Source organism: Charadrius vociferus, unplaced genomic scaffold (assembly GCF_000708025.1).
Source record: "Charadrius vociferus isolate BGI_N301 unplaced genomic scaffold, ASM70802v2 scaffold26, whole genome shotgun sequence".
NCBI lineage: Eukaryota > Metazoa > Chordata > Aves > Charadriiformes > Charadriidae > Charadrius > Charadrius vociferus.
In genome coordinates, this window is record NW_009649320.1 from 1,486,810 (window position 1) to 1,509,843 (window position 23,034).

The window sequence follows — 23,034 nt, forward strand, 5'->3', positions numbered from 1 at the left end:
TCAATGTGCCTGTGCCAGTGAGGGTCACTTATGGTCCCTCAGGGCTGTCCCTACCCTGGCGTGGGTGGCCCATAGCTGCAGTCCCTCAGGGGTGTCCTTGCCCTGATGTGGATGGGTCATAGCTGCAGTCCCTCAAGGACGTACCCTCTTGGTATGGAACTTCTGCCCAGAGCACATCTCCAGCCACGTGTCCCCTCTGCAGTCTTTCCCTCTGTCAGCCTCACAGACCGTCTCCTCATGTGTCTCCTGTCCCTGCTGTCTGATGCTGCTTCTTTGGTGTGTTCAAGCAGGAATACTCTGTGCTCCTCTGATCAGTTGAGGGTTTGGTGCACACCATCAGTGTCAGGGCCAACATGACATCACTGTAAGCGGCATGGGGCAGTTCATGGCCTCTTCCCAGACAGGGCAGCCTACAGCCCTCTGCTGCTGAAACCCTGTCCAGTTCATACCCTGTACATTCTTGAGCAACGTGTACACAAGAACTGTTTGGGCATACGTGTTGTCTGCAAAGACATGGGTCTTGTGTCTCCAAAACACACAGCATAGTTTATGAAGTAAAATAAGATTATTTATCATATGTAACAGCACATATTTAATTTCATTATCACTTTTTCAAGGGCCACCTTATAGGTGATTCCTGATCCTCAAGCGATAAGGACTCCTTCCTTAGGGATTTCAGTTGCTGAAGGAGGATAGACACAAACTTGTGTCTCAATTCTGGTGTCTCCAGGGTTGGCTGGTACTTTGTCACTGAGCTGCAATTGGAGTATATGGTTTTCTGCAGAGTTGTTATGATGGGTTCCTACTTTTATGTTAACCAGCTCCTCCCCTCCGGCCCCAGCTTCATAGAGGTGAGACTCCCTTTCCCTGCAGTGCAGTTTCAAGTAAGCCATTGTATCATTCCACCTTTCCAGATGCCTGAAGATTAGGGGCAATATGATACACCCACTCTGCTGCACAATCTTCCCCTCATTCTTGGACAGCTGTGGTCTTGAAACGACTACTGCTATCTGAATCTAGCCAAGGCTGCATTCCATCATGCCAACAAATATGTACATTTGTTGCATCTAGGGTGCTGCCTACCTTTTCTTTCCAAGTAGAAAAGCTTCTAGCAACCATTTCTAGCTTTGCTGCTGTGAGGACACAGCGCCTGCTGGTGTTGCTGAAGAGAAGGGGGCTGATCTACTTGCCAGGCTTCTTCAGACTTCCCTTTCTCCAATCGCATGTACTGGTTCATCATTCGTACTTTCCATGCATGTCATCTTATTCCACAGATCTTACTTCCTAGTTGGTTGCACTATGGCTTCCTGAGACAAGTCTAAGCTGCATTCTCTGCCCCAGTACATGAGCAGCAGTTTGGTGGACCTACCTGGCTAAAAATAGCTCTCCTTTGTGCTCACACCCTAAATCTATGCTGGCAAGTTGAGCTAACTGGTCAGCCTGGTTATTATGTTTCTCAAATTGCGTTTGAATTTCAGATATGCACATTAACACTGTGTATTCAAGTAGATGTTTCTCCAAGTAGCTGTTGTATTACTTTCCGTTCTTCTGCTGCTGACTGTGATTTTCCTCACTGCTGCTGGTTATCACAATTCCAATCTTTGAGTCATTTCTGGACCACATTAGTCATCACTGAGAAGTCTGTGTATATGTATACTCGGTGCCAGTGATGCTCCTGAGCATGTTCCAAGGCGACTCCAAAAGCCATTACTTCTGCAAACTGATGGCAGCCTCTCATCCCTTTGCAGGTGGCAGTCTCCCCTGTGGAGGGACTCCAAGCTGCTTGGAGCCTCATTTCCTGCTGTGATATCATAGGATCCATCAGTAAACAAACTCCATTGGTTATTTTCAGTATAAAACTCAACATATGCTGAGGCATTTTATAGCCAGAGGAGTTCAGTCTTCCTTATATTGATGATTTGCTGGCCACCAACTAATCCGTTCAAGTTGGGAAAGATAAAGATTACCTCTAATCAATACATCATCAATGCAGTGGAAAAATTCTCTGCTTTAAAGTTTTGTGGATGAAACCATGGCAGATAGTAGGGCTGTGTTTCCACCCCTTGCAACAGCCAGTTCCAGATGTATTGCGCACCATTCCAGGTGAAAGCAATTGGTGTCTTACTTCTTCAGCCAAAGGGATTGAAAAGAAAGCATTTGCAAATCAGTTGGAACATACTAGGTACATCACTTGGCTTCTGGCTCATGCAAGTGCTGCAGCATGCCTGGAACTACAGTGGCTAATGCAGCAGCTATGTCATTCAGAGCTCTGACTTCTGTTCTTAACTGCCATTCTCTAGTATGCTTCAGGACAAACAGGAATGTTGTAAGGTTAATGTGTTTGAGAGCCCTTCTCCCCTTGTTTTTCCAGGGATCGTTACTAACCACTTTATTAAATCTCACCAGCAGCACCTTAATCAGTTCAGTACTTCTTTCAGCAAATTATTTGCATTGCTAAGGGAAGCACAACTGGGTCTGTCTGAGTGCGTGCAACATTGCTGGAGTCAATAAGACTCCTGTAGCTGATTCCCTCCTGTACAAAGCACACTGCCTGTACCAAAACCTCAGTGCCTTCCTCTCTCATCTGTCCATCTACAGTGGTCAAGAAAGTCAAGCTCAAGGAGAGCAGGGGCAGTAGGGGTGATGGTAGGGGCTACCAATCTTGTCTATTCAAACTATGGCTCCCTTCTGCTACCAGTAGGCATGTGTCCTCTGCACTTACTCTGTGAATAACTACTCATTGATCATTATAAATTACACAAGGGCAATAAGGTGCTTTGAGCACCAGTGTCCGTTAGGGCACAATGTAATGGGGTCAAGTGTTGCCTGGCCACCTTACCAGACAACCCAGTACATTTGGTTATCTGCACATGCTGACAGGCCAGCAGCAGGTGTCCGTCCAGTGCAGTGAATTCAGATGGGCTGTCAGAACAGTATGTGGTCCAGAGGCTGGAGCAGGAGAAGGCAATGGTTGAACCAAACTCTGATGCTGCCCTGTGCTCACAACTCCTTAGCTGGCAGTGCTGCATCTCTGAAGGGCCTTCCATTCTACTTGGTCTTACCCTCTTTTTCTGTTCAGGAGCATCCATAAGTCCAACATCTATGACAGGGGCATGCAGAATTCCCATTTTTTCTGGGCATTTTTCCCCAAGATTTACCATACCGACAGAGTCTTGGTATTATCTCTGGCCTTGGTGTTAATCCTACGGCATGCCTACTCCAGCATGGTACATAGTAGGTCACCTTGGTCAACAGGGGTCCCACCATGTTATCAGCCTCTGCTACCTAGACCCTGCAGGTTGCTCTAAATACAGAGAAACAGTGTTCCACTTGTGTGTCTTGCCCTTTGCCCGTCTGTCTGTATCTTACCGGCTGCCGCAGGAGGTCTCTGTGCCATCTTTCAAAAGCACAGAGTGGCAGCAACTGTGCAGGGTCGGCTTTTCTGCAGACTTCGGACCAATACTGCAAAAGCTAGTGTTTGGAACGTTGCTTGGTATCATAAAAACTAGTTTTAGTTTGCTTTTTCATTAATAATAAAAAAAAAAGTCGTGCTTTCTTATATGCTTGCAAATAGTCTGGGAAAGATTTCCCTGCTTCCTGCAGGAGAACACATTTTTCACCTGTTGAAAATAAAAATTACTGCAGTGATACTCATCACAAACTCCTTTTAAACTGGTTTAGTCTCTGCATTTGATGTGACGGGGGATCCCAGAAGAACAGGACCCAGAAGATTTTCTACAAAGAATTCCAAAAAGTCATAAGGCAAATTCCTGTGACAGTCCAAGAACTTATTTTTTTTTGTGGCGTAAGGCCTGTTTACAATAGTTTTTTTCAAAATATAGAACAGTTCCTTCTAAAATACATAATTAGCACGTCAAATGCAGGAATCATTCTAACAAGTTTGGGGAAAAAGGTAATTTTAAAACATTTACATTTTAAGTCAGGTCTCATCACACAACATCATTGCCTATATAACAAATGCAGGTGGTTTCCTTTATACAGATTTCAGTTACCTGTGAAGAGTCCACATACTAGAAACATCTAAGAAATGGCATCTTTAACTGTATTTGTAAAAGGAGAACCCCTTGACTGAGGCAACTGTTAATTAACTGCAAATGTTAATTCTGCTTTACTTTCCTCATAGCTTGAGTCCTGTAAAACTCCTGTTGGATCTCTGTTTTCTTCAAAATTTTTCACAAGAAATAGTATTAATTTCTTGATGTGTGTAAAGTATTCACAAATCTCATTTCACTTTGAAACAAAGAGTTGTGTAAAATCAAACTTTGTTTTTAGGATAGCTGTTGTTCTTTCATCAGGTAAATGTTATGACTTGGTATACAAATTAATCTTTCCATGAAATACAAGTTCTTTTTGATTAAACACCTATTGATTTCATTGACAAAAAATGGATTTTAATTATAAAACTGTCTGTGTGCTTTGTTGCTTAGCCACAGAAAAACGTTGCTTGCATCTTCTCTGTTTGTGAAGAAGTCCAATATTCTGGGGGAAAAATAAAGTGAAAAATTTGTTAAACTCTGATATTTCCAGGATGGCCAATTCTGCAAGTCTGGTTGTACTTTGCAATATTAGTAGTATTACTGTTTTTATAACCGTCACAATAATACTACACTCAAAGCTTTTTCTATCTGGACAAAAAATGGAGTTACAGTGTTTAGACTTGTATTTTACCACCACTTGTTTGTTCTCTGTGATGTGGAGGAAAATACTGACCCTGTGCGAAGAGGGAAGGGGCTAGTGGTAATAGTACTAGTAACATGATGCAGTGAATTAAAAATAAATGAGGCAAATGTTTCGGGTAGGGCAGATTTTTTATTAGAGCTGATGCTATTGTTGGACAAAACAGGCAGCTCTGGAGTTGCACAAGTCCTTGTTAAATTTAGAAACAAGACATTTCAGGATAAGGTTTTGGGGGAAGGGTTTGGGGAAGCCTATGTGGAAAGCTTTTGGGTAAGGCTATATTCTATATTTCTATCTTTCTCTTTCAATCTACTGTTTCTTCCCTCACCTCCAGCTATCCATGCCTGTCTGTATTCTCCCTCTTTGACACTAGGAATCTCTGCCTGCCTCTGTGTTTCTCAGTACATCCTGGATGCCAGGCGTCTTGCGATCAAATCGCAAGTTCAGTAGTTACTTCAACTATTCCCTGCTCTTTTCCTCCCCTAATGTTGCAAATGGTTATACAGACATCAGTTCTTCAGACCTGAGCTGTCCCTGCTTGTCTTAGGCGGCAAGTTTGCAATCTGATTTATGACATCCCTCTCCTTCTCACAAAAGCTTCCAGCTTTTCTTTCTGCTATTTTGGCCTTCTGTAAAGGTCAGTTCTTTATTGTGCTAACTAGGCAGAGATGTGGACCTTTTTCCCCCCAAACTTCAGGCAAGAGCTGTGATTCTGAAGCTTGTGCCTGTAGCGAGCTGACAACTTCTCTGCAATCCAGACCTCTCCAACTCTGTCTCCTCCTTCCTGTTCCTCGCCCACTGCTTCTTCTGTTACTTTCCCTTGGGTGTTCCCATTGCATCTTTGTCACTGTCTCCACTGACAGTCCTATACCCAGGCATGGCTTCCTTCAGCTTGCGTTTCTTACCTGAGGACAATTTTTCCATCTGTTTCTATTACTTTCCTGTGGTATTCTACAAAATGAGTCAACTTACAGTGCAAACTAAAGTCTGGCATGTGTACTGGCTGGCTGCAAGTGATAACACTGGAATATAAAATCCAATTTGTGTCAGAAGGTGGTACAGAATCAGACTGGAGATGGTGAAACTATTTCTTAGGGTGGACATGGGGCATTCTTGATACAGGTTTTTGTCTAACTATAGCAGAGTAGCAGTACTTTCACAAGATGCACTTTAACTAGAAATGCTTATGGTTTCACTGTGAACATGTTCCAGGTGTTTTGCTGTGTACATGAACACATCAGAACTACTAAGAACATAGCCTTTGTACAAAAAGGAAGATTTATCTTGTTCCTCAAGTATCAATAATGAAGGACGAGAAGAAAAAAAAGCCAAAAAACAAAACCCCAAAACCCACCACAGAAACCCAACCTTTTTTTTAAATGAGAAACAAAAAGTAAACCTTCATCTGACAAAACCTATGCCATATTTCTGACTTGTCATATATCTGTGGCTGCCACTTAGTTGGATTGTAACTAATCTATTTAGTTTTTTATCTGTTTGGTTTGGGCATCTAATACTAGTCACATTGACATGGGTACATGCAGCATCTCTGGCTGCCCTTCAAGAATGTTTTTTTAGCTAGTAGTTTTGCATACACAATACGAAGTTAGTTGAAGCAGAAAAAAAAATCAGCCTTCTCCTGCAGTGTTCCCCATCACCCAGAGATGCAGGCTGCTGTCACATCGCACATCCTGTGGCTAAATGTTTCCAAACAGCTGGACGGCTGCATGTTTCCAAACCAATGCTGGTTTGGTGCAGTGGAGCACAAGCTACGAAATCCTGGCTCACTGAATTGTCACTTAATGCAACTCCGTCTCAAGTTAATCCCATAATAGTAAATACTTGCAGGGAGAAAAGTGTCATTGGTGCTGCTTAAACATGCCAATGTTGGAAGCTTAAGCGGAGCAATAGGTTTTGTTATAAAATGAGTTCACTAGTGCCCGATTCAGTCTCAGAGCAATGGATTAAAATACAAGTTGAATCATTGCAAACCACTGTACTGGGTCTGGTTTCCTCTACCCCCGCCTTCCTCACAGGAAACCCTCATTGTAAAACCCAAAGTCTCCCTCTTCTTTCTTTCAGCAAAAGCTGTGTTAGCTATTTTTAAGTGTGCAGATTGAAAAGACTGAAGAATCTTTTTCGCCATAGCTGAACAAGCCATGATGAAAAAGAGTCTAGAAAAGCAAAATCAATTTTACTGTTCAGTTAATGTGTCTGACTACATTACAGATTTTGTTTGAATTTTGCTATTAGTATACAAATTGTTTTGAACTGGTAAGACTTCTGGTGAGGAAGTTAAAAGAAACAGGCTGTGAAATGAAATTGTCAGTTTACAAGTACCGGCAGACAGAACCCAGTCCTGCTTACCACGAGCCACCATTTCAGTGTACTGCTGTAAAAATCAGGGTATTCTTTACTTAGTTCTGTGCACACTGAAAGTGTGTATTTCAAGTGAATTTTGTTTTAAGGAGGTGTCGTGGTTTGGCCTCAGCCAGCAACAAAGAACCCCGCAGCCGCTCGCACAATTCCCACAGTCGTAGAAAAAGAAAACGACAGGGCCAAACTCGTGGGTTAAAAGAGTGCAATTTAACAGAACAGCAAAAGGAAAAGACGAAAACGCGATTACAGTACCGCCGCGAAGCGCACCGACCGGACCCGCACCGCCGCAGCCCACCCCCGAGTGGCGACTCCTCTCCTCGCCCCGGCTAGCGCCTCTTATAGCCCGGGCATGGGTCATGTGGTATGGAATACCTGCCCCCTGCCGGCTCCTGGGGAGATTAACCCCATCCCTGCCGGAACCAGGACAGGAGGGAATTTCTAAAAGGAAGGCCAAGTTCTGTTTACTTGTTCATCATAACTTATCATTTAAATTCTTTTTCCTTGATCAGAGTGAGGATTATTTACCACTGTGTTGAATTTTTGGAGCTTTTACTTCACTGGCTGCCAGATCACAAATTTTGGTTTCTTGATACTTCCTTCTGCTAAAATTTTACCATCTTTCATCTAGTGCAGACGTCTCTAACTTTCCTGCAGCTGAGCCTCACTGCTGCTCTTCCTTTTTCCTCTAAGCCCCCTCTGGGACTGCTCTTCCTTCCATCCCTCCCTGCCCCAATCCAAGAGGCTACCAGAGGTGCAGAGAATGAGCAAATGAGGATGCAGACAAAATAAATTGTTGGTGTTTCCTGACCACTTTGGTGGGGAGGGAAGCCTCCAATCTGTCATCTTACACACTTTATTGCTGTGTAAAGCGTTTTACTGAATTGGGATGAGCAGAAAAAGCATGCAACTGTTGAAGTCATGGCTCAAGAGACCACACAATTGCCCTGAAAACACTTCTCCCTTTCTCTGCACAAGGCTGGGTAGGGAATTGAACTGTACAAATGCATATAGAGGTTTCCAGTGCAAAGAGAGGAGAATGTTACTATCTGAATAGAAGTATAGATAAACTTCTGGGGATGAAATAGCGTCAGATCACGTGATGTCAGTTGTAGTTACTTTCAGGAGAACCAATGATTTTATTGAATTATAAAATATTGAAGAGTTTGCAACCTGCTTGGATAAAATCAGTTTCTTAAAGTTGAGGGTAATCTTTTGATTAACTGCCATTGTAGTCTTTCCAGTGTATTTAACTGATAATTCTTGGTGCTGGCTGCGATTTGTGTGGTTATACCAGTGAGGCTTAACGTTCATGAATCTGTTCATGAAAGTGAGAAGGCTGAGCTTTCAAGGGGCCTTGAATGTGCGCCCCTTCCCAGCCCCACCGTCTCCTCTGGTGTCCATCTTAGTGCCATCGGTGTGTATATTGCTCCACAGTTTTCGAAGTATAGTTTTGACTGCTTGGGATATGCCCACTGTTTTGAAGTACGTGCCACAGAGCAAGAGGTTTCACAGATGGTGATCAACTGTGGAAAGGTTCTTTCCAAGATCTACTGAAGCTATTGCTATTGCTAAATGTTTGCTAGCGAGAGGCTAGGACCAAAATATAGAATTACAAGGGTAAATATTTATTCATGTGCATGAGGTGTCCCAGCCAAATTGGGGCACCCCAAATGGGGTTTTACACAGGGTTCTTATGTCCTTCAAATGTTCAGGTACAACTTGATTTGATGAATTACTAACACTCGTAGTACCGATCACTATTCATTGTAAAACTTTGCAAAGCAGCTATATTTCTGCAGCATTCTGACTGCTTGTCTATTGATGCAGACATCCCCGGAGTCAGTCTTGCTATAGTTACTTTTCTATGATGCCAGCCAACACTGGGAGGGTTTCAAAGAGGTGTTGGTGGGGCTAGGATGCTGGCATTATCTTGGCTGTCCAGGGGTATCTTTTATCTTTCACGGACAGCTCTAAGCTTGCCAGAAGTGCTTATTTACAGGGTTGAGCTGTCCTTTGGTTTCTTTTACTTAAGCATGAACAATAGCAAAGTCGCCAGTAAAATTCCACTACCTCTCTGCATTGCACTGTATAATGTGAACTAATACATATTAACAAAGTTAATACACTTTCATACTATAAAGACTGATTGATATAATAGTTAGAGAAGGGAACTTTTGTAACAAGAGTAAATGCGAGCCTTGTATTAAGAATGCACCTGGTTATGGAAATTTAGGCTATGTGAGTAGTCGCTGCAAGGCTTGTCAGCTTTGTGAAAGCTTGAAGTCCTGTCTATCAAGCAGCTTAAACTTTGAAGCTTTAGACTGTGAGCAACATGTACTTAAAGGATTTTGGTTTCTTAGGCTTATAAAAAATTAACTACTGACATTTCTTATGCCAAGACAGAATTTAAAAAGTGGCTGAATGTGAAGTAGGTGCACACTGCCTTCTTGATCTTGGTGAGATTTGAGAACAGGGTTTTCCTAAGACTGCTTCAGAGCTCCCAGTCCAGCCCTGGCACAGGTTTCTGAAGAGACAATGATGGAGAACAGAGGTATCTCAGCGCATTGTGCCTGCTCCATGAGCCTCCCTGGGGGAACAGTGATTGTGCCGGCGCCTGAGACTTGGGAAGAGGGGCAGGGGATTCTACTTGCCTGCCCCAGGAACAGAAGGGCAGGGCTGGCTTCCGTAGGTGCTGTGTTGAAGCAAGAGAAAGCAGTGGCAGCGGTGACCCCTGGTGTGGTGTGACACTGCGCAGTTGGGGACTGGCATTGCCAACATCACTCCATGCTTAGTGCACTGAGTGACACCTCTGTGGTTTAGGGCTACTGTGAGGAAGAGTACCAAGAACTCAAGCAGTTACCTAGAAGTTTGAAAATTTCAGTGTACCTAGCACTTGCAGGTACAAGTACAAACATGCAGGCTTTAAATAATGCAAGGCTAGGCAATATTTAATCAAACACCTGTAGCCTTCATCAAGGGTACCCTGCACTTGAATGCAGACAAGACTATGCTGCTGTCTGCCAGTCATATTTTTGCCTTAGTCCCTGAATTTACATGAGAGGAAGCTTAGCATTTGCTTTTTAGAAAATACTTTGTTAAAACATTAATTTTAGTAATACATTTATGCTTGGTAAGGTCAAGTACTTAGGTGAAATAGCAATAAGCATAGTATATGGCATTTGAAGTCTTGAGGTGTGGTCAGGCCCTCCTGAAGTTACAGGTAAGAAGAAATGAGCAAAAATCAAATCAATATCTCCAATATCTTTTTATTTGTTGCCATCTGTATTCAGCAGCATTACTAAAGCACCCCATTTTCAAAAATTTGCCCACCCTTTTTGCAAAACCCTTTTCCTTTCTTCCTACCTCCTATCCAAGTGCCCTAAGCTTGGCATTTATCGATGCAAGGGCTGTGCTTCTGTCACCCAGATGTTATTCTAACAGCCTTTATTAATGTAGCTTAGGTTTCTGCTTACAAACTTCATGAAACAGAGCAATGTATTTCAGTTCACATCTGCTAACAGAATTGCAGAGGGACTGAGTGATTTATTTTATCTGCAGTTATGAGTTTTGTAGCACATGGAATTTAGTCCAGTGACGAACTGTCCCAAGTGACAGAACCACAGGGTGCTGAGCCTGGAGGACACCTCTGGAGACCTTCCAGTCCCACCCCCTGCTCCAGCAGGGTCAGCCATTGCTGGCTGCCCAGCACCGTGGTCAGACAGGTTTTGAGTATTTTGAATATGTGGGGAAGGTATGCTCTGCAAAGAACAACTTTCCTCAAAGCACAGAAAAATACTTCAGCTCTTTCCAAGCTGCTATTAATGACAGTGCTTTGGAAGCTCTTTTAAGCTTAAGGAAGAGATCTGGGATGGGTGGCTCTGCCATTTGATGTTGGTTTGCCAGTGAGGGTTGTAACCAGAAGAGAATCACCACGGGTCCAAACCATTACTTGGAGGGAAGGTGGTCACATTGGTTATAGACATGCAGGATTATGAACTGTAAGAAAACAACCGGGCTGTGGTATACAACTTGCACTGGGCAGGTTGTGAATAAGATGCCAAATACTTGCTTTTATCTTCACTACTTGATTGAAGGGACTTAAAGGAGTTCTCAGACCTTTCGTAACGATTACTTAGTTCTCATTTATCCCTTCTTGTTTCTGGATAAGCAGCTCCGCATTTGACAGGACTGTTGCCATCATGGTAATTCTCTAGCTTCATGGTTGACCTGGTTCTTCTGTATGCTTTCTGCTGATTTAGAGCTATTCATTCTGTCCTCTTATTCCTACATCAAATCCTCCCCGGAAAATTCTGCTTACAGCTAATGTTTAGATCCCCATTTTCTGCTTTTTACCGCTCAAAGGAACAAAAGTTGCCCAGTGCATGGGAAACATTTAGACAAGCAGAATTCCTTAAACTGTGCTTCAGAATGTGGATTTTTCTTCTCTAGGAAGTGGCTTGTTTTACCATGTTCTGTTAAAAAAAACCCATATGGCTACAGGTGTTTAAATAAATAGTTTTGAGTCAAAATGTGACCTTGTAGGCTTTTTTTCACCTGTTTATTTGAAATATTAAATTGACATTTTTGGGTGGAAGGAATCCTTAGTAATTCAAATATTAAAATAAATCACATATTAGTATAAAATTGTTTTCTAGCAATCGGTCAGAAAAAGATTAGGCCACATAATTGCTTAACTCTTTCTGTACTGTATTTTCAAGATTGGTGCAAATAAAGTAACTTTTCAGGGAAGTAGCATTTGGATCACTGTAAAAAATAAATATGATAGTTATTAGGGTAGTCTTACGCATCTTTTTGAAGAGGAAATAAATCTTTTTATTGGTTGCAGCGGAGGCTTCGCTGACTTCATTCCCATCAGATACATCAGTGAATGCTCCAGATGTGCAGAAAGCAGACACTCCCCAGATGTAAAAAATTATCTTTGTTTTTTTGGCTGATTTACGGTTGTTATTTGTGTTTGGGCCATATTTATTTTAGGTAGGAAGGGGTTTCATTCTTCTGAACAGAACTTTATGAAAAATCTTTTGTTTTCTCTTGCTCTGCAGAGAAACTAAACTTTAAAAGCAGCATCGATAGGTGAGTGCTTATAGGAGGAACAGGGTTTGAAACCAACTGTGTGGGATTTAATTTCATGAGACTCCAGGCAGGGCTAATTATAAACTGCTGCTTGGCAGCGGGAGTAAACATCCCATGTGCATTGCCTGACGCAGAGGAATCTTGCCTGAAAACCTCTGCCCTGGCTGGGAGGAGAAGTACAGTTTTAAGTACGTTCCTCAACCCACAGCAAGTGGTTTTCATGGTCCAGGTTCTCCATTTAAAACTTTAGAAAGGAAGTTCTTACAGCAACATATGGAGAACCAAGTCACCTTTCTCTCAGGTCTTTTGTGATTAAATTGCTCCTCTTGGACTTGTTGGAAAATAACTGTCAGAATGTTAGCTGAGCAGTAGAAGTCTTTTATTGTAGATAACTAATGCTGGTGGGGCAAAACCTGGATTAAAATCAAGTGCTGGTAAGCTTAAAAAGCAATTGTAAGGGATGTGGTGGCTTTGCTGTGTTATTTAAAGTGTTTCATGAACAAGTTTCAATGGATTGGCCTTCCTGTATTTTCTGTAGCTTCTGTTATGGTTAGGTGTTGAATATTTCTGCTCCTACTGTTTTCACTTCTCCCAAGGGGAAGGAGTACAAGACATGGGAGTATAAAATCCAGTTTCCCCGCTTGAAGTTGGAGAAGCTGCTTGTTGCCTGGTTGCCCAAGAGTTTACGCCCCTGTGGCTAACAGCATCCTCATCCCTCGAGGGGGCTGCCAAACCTCATGTAAACTCTACAGAGATGAGAGGCCTCCTTGAGCTTGAGATTTTTGCAGATTTCTTGAAAATGAGCAGCTAGGCAGCAGGACAGACCCAATTTGGGCAATTGCCAACCGTATGAAATTTAACAAGAGCAAGGGCAGGATTCTGCACCTGGGATGGGATAATTATGGTTATACATTCAAACAGGGGACTAGAGGCTGGAGAGCAGCCTCCCATGGAAAGAGACCTGGGGGTTTGGGTTGACAGCAAGTTGAACGGTGTGCCCTGGTGGCCAAAAAGGCCAACCATGTCCTGGGGTGCATGAAGCACATGATAACTAGCCAGTTGAGGGAGGCGATTGTTGCATGCTACGCTGCACTGGTGCAGCCCCACCTTGATTACCGCATGCATTTTGGGGCATCTCAGTATAAGAAGGACATCAAATGGTTGGACTCAATGATCTTAAGGGTCTTTTCCAACCTAAACGATTCTACAAAACTACTAGAGTGCATCTAGAGGAGAGTGACCAAGATGGTGAAAGGCCTCGAGGGCAAGACTTATGAGGAGCAGCTGAAGTCACTTGGTTTGTTCAGCTTGGAGAAGAGAAGGCTGAGGGGTGACCTCATCATGGCCTACAACTTCCTCAAGGGGGCTAGCAAAGGAGGAGGTGCTGATCCCCTCTCTCTGGTGACCAGTGATAGGACCCAAGGAAATGGAATGAAGCTGAGTCATGGGAAGTTCAGATTGGACATTAGGAAAAGGCTCTTCACTGAGAGGGTGGTTGGTCACTGGAACAGGGTCCCTAGGGCAGTGGTCACAGCACCAGGCCTGTCAAGTTCAAGTAGCATCTGGATGACGCTCTTAGTCATGTGGTTTAGTTTTAGGCAGTCCTGTGAGACACAGGGAGTTGGACTTAATGATCCTTATGGGTCTGTTCGAACTCAAGATGTTCTATGATTCTGTGATTGTAAATTAGTCAGCCACTGATGGAGTGGCAGGTAACATCCAGTGGTGCAACAGGGAAAAGCTGACCATGGCCACCTGGTCCGTAGAGCTGCAATTGGAAGATCAGCTGCAGCATGCAAGCTCTGCGGCACCCTGTGGTGCGCAGGGCACTGGGAAAGGAAGGAGGGAAGAAAGGAGGAGAGCACAGGCATTTTTAGAAGAACAAAATTCAAGCAGTCTGTTGCTCAAGTCAGAAAGTTATGTTTGTGGTGATTCATCACAAATATCTTTTCTTGGTGCGTCGCCATACACGTGACTAATGGAGGAACTTTCCAAAGCTCGTGTTGGCTTCTGCACTGGAATGTAAATACGACTAATCTAATACCGTAGCAGTAAGTGTCTGAGAGTGGTGATGGGTCTTTGCAAAGAACTACTGTTTGCTTAGTTACTTGCCTCTCTTGAATACCCTCTAGTTCATTGGCTTTTCAAAAGCTTATGTTTGCACTTTTGTTTTACCTGCTGGGTTTCCCCATCTCACACAAACTATGCAGGTTACTGGGGACAGCCTGCTGAAGATCTGTCTCTTGAGATCCTGGTATTTGAGCTACGGACATGGAAGAAAAATAGTGTAGACACTTCTGAAATGTTCTTGAACTTTTTTTTCTTGAACTAGCCCCTAGGAGCTAGTAATACCTGCTGTATTATGCTTTATGTGCAACATAGTATCTGCTTTATTTGCAATTATCTTTGCTTAGATGAAGCAAGTGCTCATAGGCTTGGTTACTCTGGGTGCTCCTTAAACCTGTAGGGAGTGCAGCGTATTCTTGCTGACTCTTTCTTCTTGGATCCTGATAATACCTTTATTCTGGTTCTGTAGCTTTGTCACTGTTGTCCTGATTGTTTCTTGCTAGTTGAATCCCTGGTACTGAGCCTCTCTCCTTTCAGGCTAAGTAATTGAACTTCTAGTTTAGTTGGATCCACCCATACTAAAAGCTGAGCGAGTACAGTTGTAAAAGCAAGTGCTTTAAAGACGTATGAAGGTTTGTAGTGAACAGTGGAGGAACATCCAGTCCTTGTTCGGGAAGCAGACTGCCGGCACTTCAGATTATTGTAATGAGTTTCATGAGCTAGGTTCTCACATTTTCTGCTACCATTATTGAGATAAAGTGTTTGAAGAGTGTTTGATCTTGCTGCATGCTTCAAAAATAGACTTGTGGTTGCAGAATATTGAACCATTCCAGTCAATATAGAAGGACTTTTTTTTTTTCTTTTGTTACGTCTCAAATTTGTTTGCAGCTGGAACTGTTCAGAGTTCTCGAACTAGGTTACGTGGTGGCAGTGGGAGACTTTTCAAATAGCCTCTTTTCCGCTCTAGGTAAAACTTCAGCTGCAACAAAGCATAATGTTGAGTATACGTGCTTGTTTTTCCCTCTGCTGCTCCTTGTAAAAAGAAATAGTGCTCTTGAAATATACCCACCAATGTAACGTTCATTGACTTAGTGATGTATCTTTAACCTTGTGACAGATGGTGTTAACAGATGGTGGTGGTCTATCCTCTAGTTGCTACTCTGGTAGGGTGTTTTGAGGAGCATGCATCTTTAACAGATCCTTCTGCCTGCCTTCTTAGAGTTAGACTAGAAAATATCTGATCAGGTCTGTCTCAGGCATTCCTCCCTGGAGGACTGTAGCCTGAGGGATGTATGTACTTGAGAAAACAAACAAACGAAATTCAAGTTTGAGGAACAATTACGCAAGCACCTGTTTGAATTCCTATTGAGTGTTTTGACCTTTTTTGTCTGTTAATAGGGAGGTTTCCTGGTGTAGTCTAAACAAAGGGGTAACTTCAGTGGTGACTGAGATTTGGGTCTTGGCAACTGCTCCTACTACTGAGGTTTTTAAGATTGTTTTGCAAGATGATGTAGGCCTCAGATAAACGGCCTGCAAATATTTTGCATTCTGTGTAACAGTTTTTCACAAGTTAAGTATCTGAAAGAGCTTATAGTCCCCACCTGGATTGAAGAACACCAAGTAAAGTATCTTCTTGCTTTCTATTCAAGATCTCTATGTAATAATTTTATCCAGGGGGTAATGCACTTTTCTCCTGCACTGCAATAAAGCCATGAATTGCCTCTGTTTCCATGAAGGTGCTGGTCACTGACCAGGCAGTTCCACATCCCTACTTGGCTGTGAGCAAGGTGGTGCTCAGTTCAAATATTACAGTATGGAAATCACTGCTTAGGCTTCAGATTTCATTTTCTGCTCTGGCAGTTCAGTTGGCCAAACTGAAGACTAGCTTGAAGGATGTTTTCAGGAAACTACAAGCTTTTTTTTTTTTTTTTTTTCTCCAGTTGTCATTCCTCGCTTCCATACTAAAAAACTGAAAATGTATCTTAGTCTCATTTCTTCTTTGGAAAAAATACGGCATTATTAGTGCAGTTATGTGAGAAGCAAAAGAGATTTCAATTTTGACCTCAGTTGAGATGAAAGATGTCACCAAGTATATGAGCATCTGTCATTGCTGTTACTAGACTCCTGAGTTGTTTTTGTCTTAGCTTGGCCTGTCATGTAAGCAGAAGGAACATTCTTCTTGTGGTTTGATTTTTTATGTTTTGTTTTGGTTTTCTTATTTATTTTATTCCTCTCTTCAGTCTTTGCAGTAGCCAGTTCTGATTCTTCTTCTGTAGATACGTTCTTTGAGGAAAAGCAGGCACATCAATGCTTTACGTCTGTATCTTCTGAATTAAGGTAGCTCTGGCTGGAACTGCATTCTGCTGTAGCTGGCTTGATACTCAGTAAACAGAAAAAGTTTTCCAGCTTCTTGGGGGCTGAAACATTATTTGGATGTCTTTTTCTTGAAAGCTGGTGTCTACTTTCATGCCTTTTTCCATGCTTCGGTGAAACGGAATAATGAACTATCAGAAATATTACAAGTAGTTGTTTTGGCTGTCCATTTATCTTACAAACCTCTGCTGCTGAGATCGCACTATATTCATGCTGTGAAACCAGTTTGTATCATGAATATATTGAGTTAGTGTGTTTGTGGTTGGCTGGGTAAGCAGCAGTAGCTCTAGCAACTGACCTAATACAGCAAGAGAGAATGTTCTTTCCTAAGGGCTGAAAATGAAGCTTAATCTACCTGGAGCGGAGAGCCCATAGTAGTGACAGCTGCATTTAGCTGTCCTTTAGGAAGTTGAAGAGACTGCTCAAGATCATCTGTGCTAATAACTTAACCATCTTCATATTGTTAATGTTTGCTAGGGGAAAAGATAAGCCCTATAAACCCGTGAAAATTAATTTTTAATGCCAAGGTATTAAATCCATTACTTGATCATATAGCTTTCATACAGGCCTTTGTGCTCCAAGGCTTTTCTTCACACTTGAATCTTGTAAATTCTTGTGAATTGGAGCTATGCTCCTGCTCATTTTGTGGGTCAGTGGAAAGAAGGCTGGGAAAGAATATGCTGTGGATGGCACTAAGAAAGCATGCAATAGCAGTGGCAAGAATAAAGGATTAAGTGCATTATATTGACTGTAAGAATATATGTTCTGGCCCTCTGGATCCTTTCTATAGAGACAATTTTTAGTGCTGTTCATTTTGTCTTTTTGAAGAGTTGTGTGGATGGTGGTCTGGAGAGATAGAGAAAAATGTCTGTCTTCAGCCCTGACTCAAAATATTCTTCTAGTCTGACGCAGGAAGCAGAAAACATAAATCAAGATAGATCAGAGGCATGTTTATGATTGTAATAAGTGTTGGTTTTGAGTAAGAAAAAACAACGTTCTTACTGTTGCTTTCATCTTTTACAGGCAATTTTGATGACTTCAACTTAGAAGATGCTTTTGGTAATTATTACACTCTTGCAAATTTTGGGAGGTAGGTGGGAGAATAGTGGCTGCTCTTGTTTCCCAGTATCGCTGCATGACCCAGCATGACACCTTCCCCACATACGGTTTGTTTAAACCTCAGGGAACAATTCAGCTATGGGTATGTCAAAATATTGACCACATAGAACTAAAATTTGTCTTTGGGAACATTCAGGGATTCCTCTTAAGGGGAAATGTCTTGCTGTATAGACTTGATCTTATGCTTTTCATCGTATAGACATAAGCTTACATTTGTCCTTCCTGTATGTTCTGAGTGGTGTATTAAATAGTATTTAAACTTTTTTTTCTAACCATCCCTGACAGTAACTACAAAGAAGCCTCTTCCGTCTCGGAAGCCACCACCATCAGATTTGGGTGAGATCTAAATGGCTTGTAATGCCTTTTACTGTGAAATCAAGTGTAGTTGTACATACTAACTTAAGAGCCTGAATTTTTGAATGTAGTGGCAACACAGAGTTGTGATACTGCTATAGAAGAAAGTAGTTCCCTAGCAGCAAAAGGGTTTCTGCATTTTGGTCTTCTGCTAGTGCTTTCACAAATTTACTTAGTGATTTCACAAGCTTAAAGACCCTGTGACAATCCCTCCAGTTGGCTTTCAGTCTGAATGTTTTGAGCTTACTCACCTTGACCTGGCCCTTGGTATGTACCATGGTCACCAAAGCAGCGTGTAGTTTGGCCCATAATGCCTGGTAACTGTGGTGCTCTTCCGTGGGCCGCTGTTGAATGAACATGCCATTGTATTCTTGGTGAAAACATTATGAGGTGTGTTTTGTGTAAAAAATAGGCTAAAACTAGTTCAGTGTTTGCATTATATTTAACATTTCTTTCTTCGTAGATGATTTCAGCTTAGAACATGCTCTTCATCCTGGTAAGCATCACGTTTTCCTGGATACTGCTCGGTGGTACTTGGTGCAATGTCTATCCATCCTTTGTTACCTATCACTGAGTTGATTTAAGGTAACAGACTGTAGATAAAAATAATTGCAGTCTAGTTATGTTATTTACCTTCATTTTTAAGGGTCTGGGATCACAAAAACTGTATGTATTTCACTCATTTCTTGGCCAAGTCCTACTCGTTTCATTGCAGTGTCTTCACTAGATGGCACTAATTCCATAAACTATTACTTATGGAAGTAGTTTTTAAATCTGAAGTAGTTTCATCCTTTCCAGAAAGTAATTTTAGTAGCACAAGGAAACATTAATCTGTTTGAAAGGTACTCTTTCTAATGTACTTCAGCTCTGCAGTGTAGGCAGCAGCAGAAATTGCAGTATTGTTTTCACTCAGCCAGTAAAAGGTGCATCTGATTAGGCAGATAACATACAGTAGCTTGTTGAGTACCATCACTAGATCTGTTGCAGTATCGACAGCTTTCCTAACACGGGGTGTGCAGTTGTATGACAGTAGCACTGTTTGCTGCTCTGTTTGATTTAGCCCTTTGAAGTTTTGTCTCTCTTAAAGCAGTCTGTTTCCAACTGCTGACATTTTTGAAAACAGAGTTGGCTAATTGAGAAACAGTTGGCTGAATGAATCAGTGAAGAGAGACATTCCTTCATAGGGTAGCAAGCCTAAGTTGGGGTCTTAGAACTCTGCTCTGGAGGTGCCTGCCTCTTTACTTTGAATATGCAGAGAGCCAAAGGAGTCAAGGATCTGACTTGTGCTAGAGCTGGGGGGAGGCAAGACCATGCAACATCAAGGTGAAGTAGCATACAGAAGAAATGGGCCACTGGATCGGTTCAGCTATTGGTGAAAACACAGTTTTAGAAAAACAATGCCAATGTGCTAATTTGATGTGGGCAACAAAGACTGTGACCAAACAGTACAGAGATAACTACGAAGATCTCTTATTCTTCTATTTTGTGGCAAGATAAATGAAGTGTCATTGTGGGGACCATATTTCTAGTTCTGTTGTGTGTATCTTGCCTTTTTTTTTTTTTCTTTTTAAAGTGAGGTACCAACCTTTATTATTGAGTAAAATCTGGTAATTTTAAAAGAGGGAACAGCCAAATAATCTGTACCTGGTATAAAAATTTGAAGAAGTTCAGCGTTTGAAATCAGCTGTGCAAACTGAAATGCTACATAACACTTAGTGAGTTCTTCTATATATGTTCAGTTATAATAAGGGTCTGACATACAGGCTAATGTGGCAGAAACACTGTTAATTGCATCAAAGTACAGTGTTTAACCTAAAATAACCAAACAAATACAGCACTAGCTAATGAAAGGAAAGGAATATGACATGGAGAAGATTTGATACCATTTTTTAGGTCAGATAGTCTTTCAAGGTCACTATATGCTGCTTTTTTGGTCTCTTTGCACTAGTAATTTTGCTCGCTTCATTGTAACTCTATTTGTCTACAGATGACCCCAAGCCAGGTCCGCCTGCAAATCCTAGAGACACTGGTAAGACTGACCTAACAGGAATTTCTGAAAAGGAGAAACGTGTTTGTTAATCTTACCTAGTCCCTTTCAAAGTTACTGTATTGCAGTCTGCTTTAGATATGTTAACTTTTTTTTTTTTTTCCTAAATTTCTCTTTTGTGTGTAGATAACCCCAAGCAAGGTCCGCCTGCAAATCCTAAAGACACTGGTAAGGCTTCTAGCACAAACTCCTGAATCATTAAATGGTTTTACTATCTCAGTTAAACTTCTAATAATTACTTCTTATTAATTAGCTGCTATGTATGTCAGATGTTGCACTGGATGAACACTGAGGATTGAGGAAAAATTGTCTTGCAAATAAGCTTTTCAGCAGCCTTGAAATTCCATAACAGACCTGTTGAGTCACTTTCATTTAAAAGTGGGATGGTGTGGGGAGGAAGAAGGATGGAACAGTGTGTGTGCTCGGGGCAATGCTGTTCTTGGCTGCCTATGGTGGAGCATTGATTCCTTTCATCTTTACAAACTGAATCCCTGCTAGTCGTGCCAAGAAGTCAGTAGGAACTACCTGTGAACTGTATTTTTAAAGCATCTAAGTTAAAGATATAGCTCAAAAGTCAAAAGGTTATTTTTTTCAGTTTTTGTTTTAAAGGCGTCAGTTAAGAAATACAATTCTTTTGGTTTTGAAAGGTGGGCTTAAAATACATGTCCTTCCCTGCCTGTTGTGCTTTGGAGGTCTTCTCTGTCTTTGCCTAACTGGGAGCAAATGTTGATGCAGCTGTGATGATGCTGTTATCCAGGAATACGGTGGTAAAGAGTCTTTACCTGAAATGCAAGCCCTGGTTCTTGTTCCTTCTCCTGCCACATTTGCAGTAGATACTTGAATTCTGGTCTTGCGTGCCTTAATACAGTGCTTTTGCACACAATTAAAACATCCTCCAATGCAGTGCTTTTAGTTTTGCTGCTTGAAACAAATTTGCTTTGCATAAATGAAAGATTCATGAGGTAGGGTCCAGTGGAAATGGAGAGGGGCTGGTTCAATGTCCTACAATAAATCAGAGGAGGGAATTACATCTGGATTTTCCCGCTGTCCAGTAAATACTGCAGCCACTGGACTGTGGCATGTGGGACTTTTTTTCTTTTTCTTTTTTTTTGTCCCTCTAGCTACTGTGTTGTACAGGCACAAAATATTGGTTGTGACTTAGAAATACAACTCTGAAGTAACATTCACAGCTGCAGCCTTGAAAAGAAACGGTCCTTTCCTGTCCATGTGCTTTCTCTGCATTAACAGGATAGTGAGACTTGGGCTGTTCCACTTAACTAGCTTACAGGGCTTCTTGCTTGCTCAGTTGTTCAGGAAGTCCAGAGGCAGCAGTGCTGCTGTCAAACTGTATGGTGCCGAGCAGAAGAGACGAGAGTGGGAGGGCTTTTGAAACATGAACGTGTTGTGACTATGACGCTGAGCCTAAAACCACCATGAACTCAGCTGAACAATCTAGAGAAAACGTCCCTATCATTATGTGCCTTGAGGTGTCTTTTTACTGAACTTAAAATAGGTAAGATAATATTATTTTTATTTTTTTATAGGCAACCTCGATGATTCAGATCTGTATGATGGCAGTTTACCAAAAGGAAGAGGCGATGGTAGTGGCAGCAATGGTAAGATAGTATGTTGTGCTTCATATTGATCCTATGGCTGTCTGAGCTTTTGATAAAAGCTTGCTCACAAGCTGGTTAACACAGTCTAACTTGTAACACCTTTGGTTCCGGTATCTGAAACTTAAGAGCATACCTTAAAATTCAAAAGCAATGTGTTCTGTCTCTGCCAAAACCCCCCAGATAATTAAGAGGTAAAACTGGTCTAGGAATCTTCAATGATTTTCACTGTTATGCTAAGAAAGGTGGGTTTTAAAACTGAGATGTGAACGTGGTGCTTATTTCAAAATTCACCACAAATATAGTTCTTAAAGGCATCCAGGTGTTATTTTCAGATCTTCTGTGACATATTCTCAGTTTCTTTTAGTTCTTGTGGTTAGGAAGCCCAAGGGTGGGCCAGAAGAGGGTCTGCTGCGTGTTCTCAAAGATTCTTTGGTCCCACAGGATGAATTGATCATTAGACTTCCAAGTGATGGTTGTTATATCTACTCTGAGCAGTATAAAACCCAAACTTGTTTTGAGTAGTCTGCCTGTCTAATTGTTATGACAGAGCTCAGTACAGAAGTGGTTATTGGGACCATGCTGCAGTAATGGTCATCATTAGGATGGGGTTAGTCATCCCTGTGTGCAACTTTACCATTTACTTTTTACCATATCCAGGTCAGTTATGTTAAGTACCTGGATGTGATGGTGAGATGTGCTGCTGGTTACTGACTTCAGAGAGTTGTCCCAGGCAGAGATTACTGATGCTCATTTTTTGGGAAGCTTTCACCTTCCAAGGTTCCTTTGGGGCAGTAACTTGAAACTTGGCAGGGGCAAGAAGCATCTGTTGAGACTTGTGTGGTGTTCTCATGTGCATAGGTTCCTGCTTCAGTGGTGCAAGTTGCACAGTGCCAAATAAGGATAGTATTTACAGAACTCTGTCTCATTTGCTAAGAGAATTGCAAAAATATTTAGTAAACGAGGCCAGGGTTTTAGGAAAAGATAGTTGGTTCCATGGAAATACAATTGAATGCTACCCTGAAATTATATGCTGTTCCTCTCCACTGAGTATTCGGTGGTGGTTGGCAAGTTCGTTAAATCAGATTGAACAGGTGTGCTGCACTCATTTTGTAGAAGTGCTGAGCACCCAAGGCTGAAGTTGGTATCACCATGAGCTGTGCTTTGAAAATAAAGTTTGAGTGCCAGAGAACTTAGCACTGTGTGGATATAATAGATCGTTTGTAGTTTTGCGTGATTAATTGACAAAAAGGTTGTCAATTAGAATGTGACTGTTCTTTAGAAGTAAAA

The 23,034-nt window shown here is 41.8% G+C and overlaps 1 protein-coding gene across 1 annotated transcript in view; it reads left to right on the forward strand.

Moving 5' to 3' along the window:
- The window catches only part of CD99 (CD99 molecule), a 96,564-nt gene that overhangs the window by 71,555 nt on the left and 1,975 nt on the right, over positions 1-23,034 (forward strand). The window contains exons 2-6 of the mRNA XM_009889461.1: positions 17,635-17,670; positions 18,016-18,066; positions 20,072-20,113; positions 20,258-20,299; positions 21,676-21,747. Of these exons, the coding sequence (XP_009887763.1) occupies positions 17,635-17,670; positions 18,016-18,066; positions 20,072-20,113; positions 20,258-20,299; positions 21,676-21,747 (243 nt within the window). The remainder of the gene's footprint in view (positions 1-17,634; positions 17,671-18,015; positions 18,067-20,071; positions 20,114-20,257; positions 20,300-21,675; positions 21,748-23,034) is intronic.